Source organism: Folsomia candida, unplaced genomic scaffold (genome assembly GCF_002217175.1).
Source record: "Folsomia candida strain VU population unplaced genomic scaffold, ASM221717v1 Fcan01_Sc003, whole genome shotgun sequence".
Classification (NCBI taxonomy): domain Eukaryota; kingdom Metazoa; phylum Arthropoda; class Collembola; order Entomobryomorpha; family Isotomidae; genus Folsomia; species Folsomia candida.
In genome coordinates, this window is record NW_019091195.1 from 4,265,771 (window position 1) to 4,280,023 (window position 14,253).

General features: G+C 39.7%; 1 protein-coding gene across 6 annotated transcripts in view; it reads right to left on the reverse strand.

Moving 5' to 3' along the window:
• Positions 1-3,748: 3,748 nt before the first annotated feature.
• The window catches only part of LOC110846807 (probable serine/threonine-protein kinase DDB_G0282963), a 60,400-nt gene continuing 49,895 nt past the window's right edge, over positions 3,749-14,253 (reverse strand). For all 6 annotated transcript variants that reach the window (XM_022093646.2, XM_035849196.1, XM_035849198.1 and 3 more), the window contains 6 exons: positions 9,638-9,765; positions 8,538-8,645; positions 8,344-8,443; positions 6,658-6,780; positions 5,892-6,560; positions 3,749-5,772 (listed from right to left, as the gene is read on the reverse strand). In XM_022093646.2, the coding sequence (XP_021949338.2) occupies positions 4,967-5,772; positions 5,892-6,560; positions 6,658-6,780; positions 8,344-8,443; positions 8,538-8,645; positions 9,638-9,765 (1,934 nt within the window). In that variant the 3' untranslated portion in view covers positions 3,749-4,966. The remainder of the gene's footprint in view (positions 5,773-5,891; positions 6,561-6,657; positions 6,781-8,343; positions 8,444-8,537; positions 8,646-9,637; positions 9,766-14,253) is intronic.

The window sequence follows — 14,253 nt, forward strand, 5'->3', positions numbered from 1 at the left end:
CAAACTTTGTTCTCATCCTGATGACCTTCACGCACGCAAGGTATTAACGTGCCTGAAGGATTGAATTTTCAATAATAATGATTTTGAAACTTCGTATAGTTTGGAAATTTTTAAATAATTGAGTCCATCAATTTCTACTCAATTACCATAAGCATATTGAATTTGACTTATCCACATGCAAATACAAATATATTTATGATTGGTAGGCATTATCAGCATAATATTTCACTTCTAAGCCTAACCCACATCAAAAATGATATCAATACCTGAAACTTGTTGTAATGAGAATCTTCGCTAATCCAACTAATTGCCTTTCCCAAAACTTTTTCTGGTCCAAACCCGTAGACGTTGGGGATATTCAAAGCCGTGTATTTTCCAAGAGAGAGCTAAAGAAAGGAAACCAATAGTTTTCAACGAGCAGGTAGCTAGTTAGTAAATGTCCAACTTTCCTATTCAATTCTATAACTCTTAAATCTTCAAAAACACAAATGATGCTTCGGAACAATCCATTGTTCGAAGGGAACAAAGCCATGAAACTTGCGCCTTGTAAAGTTCCTTTGTTCCATTTCTATTATGTTCTTCACCAACCGCAGGTTTAGTTTCATAAGTAAATTAGGCAAATTAATGGAGGAAAAGAGTTTCATAGTGATGATAGGAATAGAAAGGAAGACGGAGCCAGCCAGACTTGATGGAGAGAAAGAGATACTAATATTATATGAAGAAAAGATGATGATGGTTGGAGACGGTATGCATCTTCAGCTGTAATCTTTCACAACGTTGACGTTATGCTGATTTCACCGCAAAATGTCCACCGGTGTGGTGGTGATTGGTTGAAATTTCATTACTGGTCGGTTGTTACTATTGCTTTTGTTTAATTTGTTGGTGAATTGGCTTGGAGGCAAAGTTTTCAATTTACGTACGACGTTTTTGCCATCGTCTCGCCTCCACTCTCCCCTCAACTTGAGAAAGTTTAGGACAACCATTACGCTGTTGAAGCATATGTTCCAAACCTGCTTGGTCGCTCTGGGAAGGGAAGACAAAACATATGCCTATGGCACAACACCACCACGACGCCAACCCTTCTGCTCCCAATAAATTATTTCTGATTTGATCTGACCAAGTACTCAGACCTCTTAGCTCTCAAGTGGCAATAGAACAGGGGAAGTCGCTTTCCGCCCACGAATTATGTATCATCATCTAAGAAACATAATGTGTCCCCTCCTCCACCCTTCCACTCACCCTTCGAATGCAGGCACCTTGTGTGATGTGGTTGTGTAAGTGAGACCGTGCTGCCAAATAGGGCACACCGTCGACAATTTCCCCCCTCACACACACTCTAAATACACGTCAATAGGTCTCACTTTGACACGTTATATCCATCTCATCTCATTTATTTTTCAGCATTATGACGGTGTTGTCTCGTATAGGATCCTATTTCTTGGTGTTTATAGGTGACTGCACTTTCCTTTCTCCTTTCTTATTACGATATCATCATAACCAATGGATGTGCATGTGTGTGTACCACGAGAGTTGTGTTTAATGTAATACGATTGTTTGGTGAGGGCAATGACAACGTACAAATCCCGGCCTACGTACAGAAATCCTTAAAGAAATGCAGTTTTTTTTCTCCCTCCTTATTTCCCATCACCCACGCCGCTTTCCCCGTTGTAACTGATACATTGCTTGCTTGTGAGGGATGAGATGGATTTCTGGTGATCTCCAGAGGACACCAAATTCGTTTCACGCTTTCCCCATGCAACTGCTGAGCTCAATCCCCACTGCTACCACTACTCTCAACCAAGTCATCCATGTTTGTACATATGTGCGTATAGACATGGGCGAAAGAAAGGATGGACGGAAGACGTGGTAGGAATTTTAGTTTAGTCGGATTGTGTTTTCGGAAGCGTGAAAAAATTAAAAGGACCCTTTTTCCATTCTTGGCTTACATACATGCTTGTGCTACATAACCGGAATATGCATGTGTGGTTGGAGTATAAAAAATATGTGCATATGTAGATACACAAGTATATGAGTAGTACAATGAATATGAATAAAATGATAGCTCCAAAGATATTTGCCTTAAGTATATGGACTGTTGTGCAGTGACGCAACTCACCAAGTGTACTAGTAGATAGTAGTATAACGCATCACAATAATACTTTCATGCATGCACAATGCACCGAGGATGAAACCAGTGGGAGAGAGAATGCGAGTCATCCTTCAGTGTAAAAGTCAGTGGTAAGTGTTATGAAAAAGATGAATGGTTCCAGATGCAATTCAATATTATGTAATTCAACAACCAGGGTTAGAATCGCGTATGTTTTGTCATGTTATGTTAGCCAACTTTCTAAATAAATTCCTCTGCGTTCCAACTACAGCTCTCTTTCCCTTCGCTTGAGTGGGCTCGGTTGAGAAAGAATGGATGGGGAAATCGTTCTTGTTCATGTGATCTGCATTCTAGTCACGGTCATAATAACCCTCTTCTTATAGTGCAGACGTATGTACATATACATATATGTACATAGGCGGACCTTGAATTCCAACGTGGCAGAATTTCACTGGAAGCAAATTATATTTAGAAGAAAGAGGTATGCACGATGGTCACAGTAAAGCAGAAATCTATCGTAACCAATAAATACTCGGGATCAGTGGAATAAAATTGTCTGATTGTTGAAACTATGTGAATTTCACATTGTGAAAGACGTTTTAAAAGTTATATAAAAGTCTGACGACTTGTTTTGGTGGTCGAATAAGCACTAATTCCTACAGCATTAACTAGTAATTAATAAGTATGATACAATATGTACAATAGATACAACATCAACCATATTATCATGTTTTACACAAATTGTGATTTTGAAATAAGCTAAGCTTTGTTAATATTAAACAAGTTGGGAATTGCGCTATTTTTTATGGCAAACTACACTTGGATGATTCAAAATGGTGTCACACTGGTCCATTCGAGTCCGAATTACAAATTCCTGTAGTTACAATTCCACTCTAATAAAACCGGGTCCCAGAGTGGCACAACATACGCAACAAAGGAATGGAAATACACGGAAAAGCAATCCAATCTTATCCAGCATTGAGAAAAGGCGTTATTAGCCGAGCAGTATAAAAGAAGCAGCCGCACCAAGACCCACCACCACACTGACCGTACACGTTCGATGGAGAAAGCAAGAGCTAAAGAACGAGGATTTTATTTCTGAAATCCTCATTCGTTCCGCCAGATCTTTTATTGTTCAATAAACTCGTTCGTTCGTACATTCTTCATCGCAGCTCGAAGTCTCCACCGCCGTAAACCCAAATATAGGATCCTGCGTTACGGCAGACAACAGACAACACAAAACCGTGTCGTCGTGGTAGAGCAGAACACAAACCGACGGCGGCGACCTGAGGACGGAGGGTTGTTTCTTGTGTTGTGCCCGTAATAAAGAGGACCTAACCCATTAATTCTTAACTTAATTGACTCAAGTTTGCAAACCATGGTCTCCTTCTAATCAGTAATGTTTGCTTTAGTTGGTCATAAAAGCTTTCATTTGCACTTCCTTTCATCTCCCAGCAGCCCTTCAACACCACCGAATGTGTCGTGCTCTACGTATGTAGACACGCTACAGAAGTGTATTTTGTGCATTCGTCTGGTGGGGAAATAAATGATCCTGCAATGATGTTCAAGAATTTGGACTCTTTGAAAGTAAATTATGTGCATTATTAAAATCGTCTATGCAAGAATGCATTTTCCGAGATCTTTACTGGATAAAAATCGTTTATTTATGATTCATAAGTTGGACACGAATAACGACATACGGATTTATAAGTACTTTATCTTTATACTTATGGGTAGACATGGAGAGCCTGATTTATCTTAATTATCCATTTATTATGTTATTATCTAATTAAAATTTTGAAATTAAGCAATTATATAATTAATAGTAGAATTAGTTACAATTCACTAGACTTTGGAATGTAATTTTAAACGCACATTTTGACAATAAACAGGTAAGATATGGTCGATTTACGATGTCACATTAGTTCACATACGATGATAGCTACATATGTGTACAAAACTGGGGGTACGCTTGATTATCCTAACAATCCTTGTATATATTTAGTTTTTTTTTTACTTTTAAATACAAACGGACTAAATGAGAATGGAAAGAGGAAAATTGTGAGACAAATATACACGACAAGAGTGAAATTGAGTGTATGATTTCCATCTAAGAAGAACCCTGATTCATCCAGGCAGAGTTTGGCAGTAAACCGTACCACACATACACATACAAAATGCATACTTACTCGTGGGATATTCTTAATTTATGACCAAACTTTGAATATAAAAAGTATATTATGACTTGTCGATCATTATTTACACGCGTCGTTGTTGAGGTCGGGTTGTTCTTCATTTATTAACGTAAGAGTCATATTCTACATACTCCATATAATAAATATGTACACATATTCGAGTGAGAAAATTGGATAATCGACGAGAGCGACTTTACATGTAGTTAATGACCTATCTGGGTATATAGACATATAGTATGTGCAATAATAAGTGTACAATATCTAGAGCAGTCGACTATATATGATCAAGGAATGTTCAGTTCATGGAATTCATCTTGGATTATTAAAACTCGTATAACGCTTTAGCAATTATTGCGAATAGATTTTGATCGGTTTGATGATTTTGCCGAGAAAAGAGTTTTAATAAGTTTGGGATATGAGAATATCTTTTATTCCCATCAATTTAAGCAATTATGAATACTGTTGATGTTCCTGGTTGGAAGAAGATGGTGGGTAAGGAAGCATAAGGGAGCAAGTTAGGGCGAAGAAAATCCTTTTGGCTTCCACCCCACTTAACGTCAAGTTAGCTCAAGTCATCAACTTACATACTCTTCTGGCATCAAGCACACGAAGAAGAAGAAAGTGCATATCCCTGCACTCACTCGCTCTCTCGTCGTCGTCTAGCCTAAAAGCGATCAAAGTGTTTGTCGGGAACTTGGAAAATGTCAGTAGCAGCATAGTAATTACTTTCTCCGCCACAAATGCCCAAAGGACCGACGAGATGATGATGATTATTAGAAGCTGGGTTAGTCGACAAGCCGGAACTCTTCATCAGCGACACTCCAAAGGAATTGGAGGATGGGAGGAGCAGTTGCGTATTTACGTTGCTATTCCCAGAGCTGCTGCCAGCATTCAGTGTCATCAGCGTCCCACCACCACCCGCGCCACCACCACCGTTGACATTATTGTGCGCGGACAGCGCGGCTGAGATCGTGTTTACCCCCGCGGATGGGTGGTTGTGCTGATTGTTGTTGTTGTTTGATGAGGTTCTCCTATTGTTTACTCGAGGACTATTGTTGAAGAACCCATTTGTTGACCTTTCTCTACTGCCCATCGTGTTCATGTACCCATTGTTGTTGCTTCCGTGGATTATGGAGGACATGGACTTGTTTCCCAGAGTATTGAGGTGGCTATTGTTGTGGGAAATAATGGGATTGTGGTTACTGGAAAATTGGATTGGAGGTGGGTGCGGGTGTTGAGACATGTTGAAGGGAATGTGAAATGTCTGAGGTGAAGAAGGGGGACCGTGAACACTTTGTGACATGGAAGAAAATGGAATTGATCCAAGAGATTGACCAAGCAGTGGAAGCTTGCTTGACCTAAGTCCAGCCGACGGGGTGGAAGGAGACGATGGCTGGAATTGGCCAAGATTCTGGTTATGAGTGTGATAGTACGTCATCTCTTCTTCCATTCCTCGCAATGCCATCACATCTAAAAAATATTTGCAACGAATTTCTGGTTAAAATTTGTCCCTCATTTAGTTGGAGAAGACAATAACAACAACAGCAATTATTAAGCTAATAATCCAAATAAGTAGAATCATTACTTACCCGTAAAATCTGCCCCATGATTGACTTTCTGATACTTTGTTTTTCTTGTTCCAAGTCCGCAATGCTTTCTCACGAGTTGTTGCGATGATGACCCATATCCAGAATCAGACTCAGTTTTAGTTGTGCTGGTGCAGCTCGAGCCGACACTGCTCCCATTGTTTGCAACAGCTAAGGAGGTATTATAACTAACGAGTCCTCCACTACAACTGCTGTTTTTCCTATTATTGGTCATGACCCCACCGCCCCCACCACTTTTCCCCATAACACTTGGTCCATTTCGCCCAAAGACGAGTTCATGGTAAAGGGACTCGTCATCACTGTCACCTGACACAGGGTTCATGTCACAAAGGGCGATTTTGCCCAGTTTATTTCCACCGTTCAATGTGACTGATGAGCCACCACCACCACCTGCGGATGGCCTCTTGTTCAAAGGTTTGGTCACGTTTGTTGCTGTGGATAGTTGATCGTTGCTGGGATATCCGCTGAGTCCTAATGCGTGGACATGAGACATGGACTTTGGAGTCATTTCGATCACTCCAACCAACTTTGTGTTTCGACGATTTTTTCGCATCACAAAACAAGCAACAGAAACTCCCGAGAGTAAAAGACATACAAAGACACAACCCACAATCAAACCAATCATTGCTGCTGTTGACTGCTCTGCCGTAACTGTAAAAGAAAGTCACGTATGTTGTATTTACTTCAAGAAACAGGATCTTGGCTTGGCTGGAAATGAAATGAATTCCTTTTTGGAAGACTGAGTTACCTAATTTGTTTTTCTGGTTGTGTTCGGGACACTCGTGATGGTAGGTGGTGGACGGAGCATATCCGGTTCCATTCCAGTTGGACTTCATTTTGTCAACCGATTTTAGATCTCCAGTAAAAATGTCTGGAATTAAAAACGTAACCCAAAAATCGTTATTATATTGAGCTATTTACCTCAAGAAAAGCAAAGCGGAACGCACTAAGTAACCTGTATTTAGCTGTTGAAACAATATAAAAGGTGATGTTGGCTTGGCGGATGACAGTGATTTGCAGGGTGAAAGTAATTAACGAAATTAAAACTCATCCTCCAGAATTAATCCATGCAATCTTACACAACAATCTATCCGAACCGAACCAATAAATTTCAAGAGCGTTGAGGGATCTTCTGATCAGTAATTACGACGGGGCGAATCCTAATGCAAGTATTAGTATAAGCAAGATAAAAGAAAGCCAACGGAGAATAGAGTTGAGTGAAAATTAAAGGCTCATTGTGCTCACTATGCGTACGTTCACGTACATCCCTAACAAATAGGAATGCAACATTGTTGTTCAAACTTTATGTACTTTGTACATTGTCAGCCAAATACTATTTGGCAAGGTTTGAGAATTCTAGGAGACACAGCAACAAAGTTAATACCTTCCTTAATGGCTCCCGAAGTGAAATGAGGCAAATTAATTTCAATTAAGATAAACTTTCTTTCTTCAACAAACTCTTTCTTTTTGTTCTTCGAATTACAATGAGAGAAATCTTGATGGATGAATCTACGAAGGAATTTAGTCCTCGGTTCTACAAAGCGGTATGTACATAAATACATATGTATAGCATCTACGCACATGAAAGAAGAAAAATTGTCCTACATGTGTACGCACATATATTTCTGGTATGCAATATGTGTGTAAGTAATACTATTTACCATGTAATTAGGAATAATGCGTTTCATGCGTTTTGCTAGATATGAAATAACTGATTCGGTGTTTACATTAATTTTGAGTACTATACGCGCGTGATTTGAATGAGTGGAAGCCAGAGAGATAGAGAGAGTGAAAAGTACCACAGGATTCCAGATGAGCAGGTTAACTTTGGAAAGTGAAATTGAATGAGTGAGTGAAATCAATATAAGTTTCACTTTAAGATAACCCATGGGAAATCAGGAGCGGTGGCGGAATAGCGTCTGCCCTACAACCACGCTACCGACGGCGGAAATGCTCCTCACTTTCACTCAACTCCTTCCTTTCCATCACTGCTCCCCATTTGCAACTCTTCGTTTATCCCCGTCATCATCGCACAGTCAAATTATCAGCGACAACACGGAGGCAAGCAGAGATGCGAGGATGAAATCAAATCCACTGTGATTTGGCCAGACAATAATTAAGCTTCATGGTTCAAGATAGTTGCGTAATGTGTTTGGGGGGACATGCGAACATTATTCAGGGTCTCCAACCCAAGAAAAAGACACATTAATGAATGCCCTTTCCAAGCACACAATGCGAAAAAAAGTTTGCGAATTTATGCGCGTTATTCAAGCATCCTCCAAGCAAAAACGCACCCATCCGCGGAAAGTTATATCATATTTAGATATACAGCAGATTCTTAAAGCTTATGAGTATAAAGCCATAAAATGAATTAAAGCAAGAGATTTATGCTGACAGATGCGAAATTGAGAATTGAGTCTAATTTGACTTGTACCTGAGCGAAAGCGAATTTCGGAAAGGAGTAACCACTCGTTCGAATAAGCATATTCCATCCGGATGGAACGACCTAGCCGGCCGAACAGGGGAATTTGGACCTGAAAAAATGCATACCATATTTAGCCTTATGCACATCTTGATTTCTATCCGAGTCTTAATTGATGATGAAAGAGAGTAGGTCCTTTAACTTACCAAAATCACAGTGTCGTTCTTCAAATCTTTCTTGGGACAGAAGGAAACTGTGTGCGGAGAAAACGTCTTCCCATCCAGGCTGAAGTGTATTTTTACACTGGAGAACACCTGCCACGTAAAATGCATCATTATTAGCACCAGTTGTATAAATATATGTAACAAGCAGAAAACAAGAACGTTGGGTGTACTTGATAAATTTGAGTACTCAGTTATTTTAGACATATTTGCATGTCTGTATAGTATCTGTCCTACGCGCAGCCTGGTACTGAAAAGTTGCTAACTATTAAAAATTACATTTTGTTTACTACCACCTACGCATCGAGGAAAAATTCAAGTTTGTCCTCTGAGGGAAAGAAAGTGAAAGAGAAAGTTGGTTGTTTGAGGGAAGTTGGAGGGTCCTGGGCGGTCGTGGGACAAGCAGTAAGTAGTTGGACGAAATCCATAAATCCCGTTTAAGTATAAATTCGGAATTTATGGGGCAGTAATGCATCTTGTCGTGATGTCCTGTCTCTTGACTGTTAAGACTGGACTAAATATCTTCCCCGACATAATTAAGACAAACGTGAGAGAGCTCGACTCCCCGTGTCGTTTCACTTCTCACAAGACCAGTCCTCCTTTTGTGGTGAGGAAATGGTGACGCTTTCCCCGGCCAGTTTTCTCCGAATATCCATTCACGAATGGGATACCCATCCCTTATTATTTCCCTGACTTTCTCTAACCTTTGTTTACGTTTCTGCTCTTACATTACATTATCTTGCAGATCTTCGCCACCTCGGCGTAACATTAATTGCTACACTTTACAAGCTCCATATATACGCCACGATTCCGGGTATTCGGCTACATAACTGGAAATTGCTTTCACCAGGTCTCAATAATAAAACAGCTCCAAGGATGTTTTAACTTGATAGAGCACTGAAAAACATTTCAACTCACTTTCTGACTAAAACAAAAGTTTTCCTGGGGTAATAAATGTTTTAAGTTCTTTTAAGGAAACACTTTCAGCAGTAATAAAACATCACCGTTGGAAATGCTTTAGTGGATAAAACTCGAATGTAAATTTACTATGTTTGGGTGGACTGCAGAATTCCTCTATTTTTTACCTGTGCTCCTTGAGATACGAAATTATTCACGTGAATGGACACCGACTCGAACTTTCTCAGGTAATCGAACTGGAAACCAATCTCGACCAGAGTGGACTCGTTGTCTCGTCGTTCCCATCCGATCCACCCTAAAAAAATAAAATAAACTCATTGTTTATACATTACAGACAATATGTGTAGCTCCCTCACTTGACTTGACTCAGGAAGACGAAGATGCAACAAAATACCAAACCCGGACATCTAATTTCCAAATACACAAAATCCAAGAAAGCGCAACAGCCCAGACATGTGTATTTCGTAGATACGTACGTATGTATGTACGCATATGGCGTCCTTTGTTTGGTCAACCCCTCGAGTTCAGATATGTTTGGTCAGTAATGTAATACGACAGCACAAATTGGGGCTGATGCACCTGGAACTTTCTCTCCCTTCAAAGGACAAGCAAGGCAGAGAGGCACATTTACTCGAGATAGATAGAGATGGATATCTTTTAGACATTGATACCAAATTTGAAAAATAATGGCCAAATCAGCTGCACGTGGTGTACTATCAAATTTCAACCAACCGTCGCATTCCATTTACGAATAATGCCAAGCTATCTCCTCCTCCGTAAAGGTATTGCATTGTTTTTTTCTGTTGATCCTGCCCTGAGTTACACATCCTATCCTCCATCCATCCAAGTGTGTGTAATGAGAATGTGTGTCGCTTGTGTGCGGGATGAGACGCTAACAAATTATGTTGAAGGAGATGCCAGCCAGACAGGCATGCCTGGAGTTCAAAGTGAAAGCTTAGACTAATAGCAGTCAGTGACCGAGGAGGAGGCTGGAATATGAGGCGAGTGACATGTTGTTGAATGCACTCTTTCGCTTGATATGTATTCCCTTACTCATCCTTATTACTCGTCGTCTCCTGTTATGATGATGATGGGACTCATCTTTGGCTGGCAACTCATGAAGAATTAATAATAGAAGACGAAAGGCTATACGACTTATAACTCTGTCAGAAGAGCAAGAAATCGGAGATGAGGCGGCGTTCGATAGGAATTTATCGAGTCAGTCAACAAATCTCTATTTGGCGTACATCCTCGTCCTCATTATTTCTGCCCATGTTCTCAGCCGTAAGATCTCGCCAGAATGAGTTTCACCGGAAAGTGATTTCCGGTGAATCTTGTTTCGCTTTATCATAATTGCTCACAAATTACACAAAGAAGTTATGATCAAGAGTCAGTGTACAAACAAAAACCATCTGTCGAATGTGTTCTATATTCTATATTTTATCCCAATAAAACGAAATCTCTCCTATCTTGATGTGTGTGAATCCCGAGGAATCAAATACCAAACAAGGGTGAAAGTGCAAAAACGTCAGGCATGTTTTGAGACGAACGCCTACATAGAAACATTCAAGACGAACTCTTCCATCCTCTGCATTTCATGTCCAATACGTCCCTTGCTTTCCAGTGGATTACTCCTCTTGGCGAAAGGGGAGGAAGGAATTCGTCAGTCTTTTATCATCATTCTTCACGTGTTCACCCGGATTTGTGTCCTCTTTGGATGTTTTCTCTTTGCTTTGTGGCTGATTCTCGATTGCACTCTATAACATCACATTATGTCGAAGAAGTGCAGTGCCAACGCCGGTGCAGCGTGAGCGAGCAGCTTATCGGGATCGAGAAGAGCGAATGTTCCTGCTTGGTTGGACGTTCGGAATAAATTTAATCAAAACCCCAGCAGAAGGAAGGAAGGAGCTGTGAATGAGGTTGGGATTTGGATGTAGTGGGAGGAAGAAGTACCTTTCACTAATGCCATGTTTACTTTCTACTCCAAAAAAACACTTGTGCCAAGATTCACGGATCGAAATGATTTCAAAGATTCGTCCAAGATTTGTTTTTTCTCTAATTCAAACAGCGAGTGGATCAAAATATATTCATCTCTTAAAAAATTAAATCCGAGATATAGTAAGGACAAAGCACTAACGAAGATTTGTTTCAATTTGAGCTCAGTTGAGTACGTACGCCACATTTAGAACGTAGAAGAAAGTTTCCAGAAGCATCTTAAAGTGTTGGAAAGCTCCACTTTCTCCCTTTCAAATTTGACATTTGATACCTTTTCGGTTCACGCACCAAACCATCCAAATTACAAAAGGGTTTAAGATTCTTCTAGTGCTCGGGAAAAGTTGTCGATGCAGCACGCACGAAAAGAGTTGAATCCAAATTTGCGTGATCGGATCTACGGTTTACTGTATTTTCTTCCCCCACCAAAGACGACCACCAAAACCGATATCCGATTATCTAGAGTCAAGCCAGGTGCGTGTGTGTGTTCATGCGCTTTCCTTCATTTCTGGTAGAAATCATTGAACAATTGGAATTTTTCAAATAGTTTCAAGACGTAGCAAACGATGGGAAATTAATTGTAATATTTTTTCAGCGTTTCGAAAGATACTTTTAAAAATTCTGTCGCTCTCCACCCTCTCTGAATTTCACTCTGTCTGGTTATTTGTTCTTACATATATACACTTTTCATCCACATTAGTACTCAAGAAGTATATATGTACTTGCGACTGTGGACGAGAACTGTCTTCCGTCTCCATCCTTCGCTGCTCCTTGGTCTTTCTCTCAACAGCACTAACCTAGATTTAAGTTGGATGGCATTTTAGCAAAAGCGTGATGGTTCAAAGTGAGTCTGAGATTGTTCTTGTAGGCTTTTGACACTGCTGCTGCTGCTGCTGAAGCTTGAAGTTCGACTCGGCAAGAGTTGCGAATTCCAGAGAGAGCGAGAGAAAGAGGGACCCATCTCTCAGCTAATTTAAACCCAGGCGTCTGTTTTGAGCAATAAGTGAATGAGACAAAACAAGGAGATGCACACAATAGGGGAATGGCAAAGCTTCACTATGCCTGCCTCCACTTCAATTTTGCATGTCCTTTCATGGAATATAATCTCTTCAATCAGATTATAAAACAGTTAGTTTCTACTTTGTTTGCAGGGCTGATGGTAGTTCACAAATAGTTTTGAATTTAAATTTAATTTACTCCATTTTCTGCATTACTTACTTGAATATATTTAGTTCGCCGTCTTTCCACATAATCCAACAACTTTCATCAACTTCTCACTTGCAAACTTTCCATTTCCCATCGCAGTTCGTACTTCCTATGATCTCAGAACAGTTCCCTGTTCTCATTTTTTATTAAACTTTGTGGATTGGACTTTTTTTAAGCAAGCCGTTCATTTATGCAGAAATTGTCCGTAGCATGAAACAAGAGAAAGATTATTTCAGCGGCAGCCATGGTACATTGTCAGTTGGAGTGATGCTTAATAAATGAGCGCAATCAAAATGAAAAAGCTGGACTGTCATAGACCAGACTCCTGATGGAAATAATAAGATAGCATTTATTTGATTGGATGCTAGTATATTGATTGCACGACGCATTCCTAAATCGCTGAGAGCGAAATTAAATAAAGTGATCAAACAAGCCTCCTCAAAGTATACAACCTGCTGTACTTTTATATACGCATTTATCCACACAGTGAAAGTCCAACTAACCAGACAATAACTTCTTGGTATTGAATCCAGAACCACAAATAATTTATCACCCAAACACAAACCAATGCGGTTTCATGGTTCGATTGACAGACAAAACAAAGGGAACACTGTTCGAACAAATAATACGATGAGAATGACGGTACGACAACATTTGTTTTCCTAAATACACAACAAATATTCGGAATTCTGTCAAAATTGGGTTCGAATCAAAACAAAATTTAATTTAACGAAATCCTGATTCAAGTTTAATACGAATTGTAGTAGTCGAAAAGTAGTAATAAATTGTCAGTGATGTGTTGCTATCAGTTGTACAAATAAAGATCAAAGGGCTCAAATGTGGTTGCTAAACTGAACTTTGATTCATTTTGCTCCTGGCCAAATTAATTATGATGACTGATGAGAAGTATCTTGCTTTGATGCTTTTTGAAACACTACTTATGACTACGTACGTACGTACATATTTAATTCAACCACACGTTTATGCAAATACTAACCCAATTTTCCAAGGGCTTTACAGTTTAATAATTTCATTTCTCGCCAAAAACTGCAAAGTTTAATACAATGATAATTGAGGATCTTGTGAGCAGAAATCCCAGACATAAGAATCTTCCCCTGTCGTCATTGCTATGCGTGAGTGAGTAAAGCTTCAAAATCCAATTCACTTTTCAATCAGGAGAGAAAATCTCGCCAAAAACAAATGCCAAAATCTCAGTCGAATCTCAGAGTGAATATTCCCGTAGAATGAAATCAAGCGTGTCATCCCCAATCATTCATAATGCATCCTTTCCTTCTTCAACTTTGAGGTAAACTTTCACCAGGAGGACCTCAGCCAGTCAGTGTTGATATCATTCCCAAGAGGCTGCAGTGCAATGGAGTGAATTTTCTCAAAATTTAATACATAAAATTTCCAACCTGAGCAAGGAAACTTTGAGCGTATCTAGTAAATATTTCGAGGGAGCATTGCCGAATCAGTGGGGGGTTTAATACAATATCATTTCTTCCTCTCAACTTGGGCCGCATCAGAAGAATACTCACTTTCACTTGTTTTATATTTCAGTCACAAAGTTAAAAGTTTCAACTCG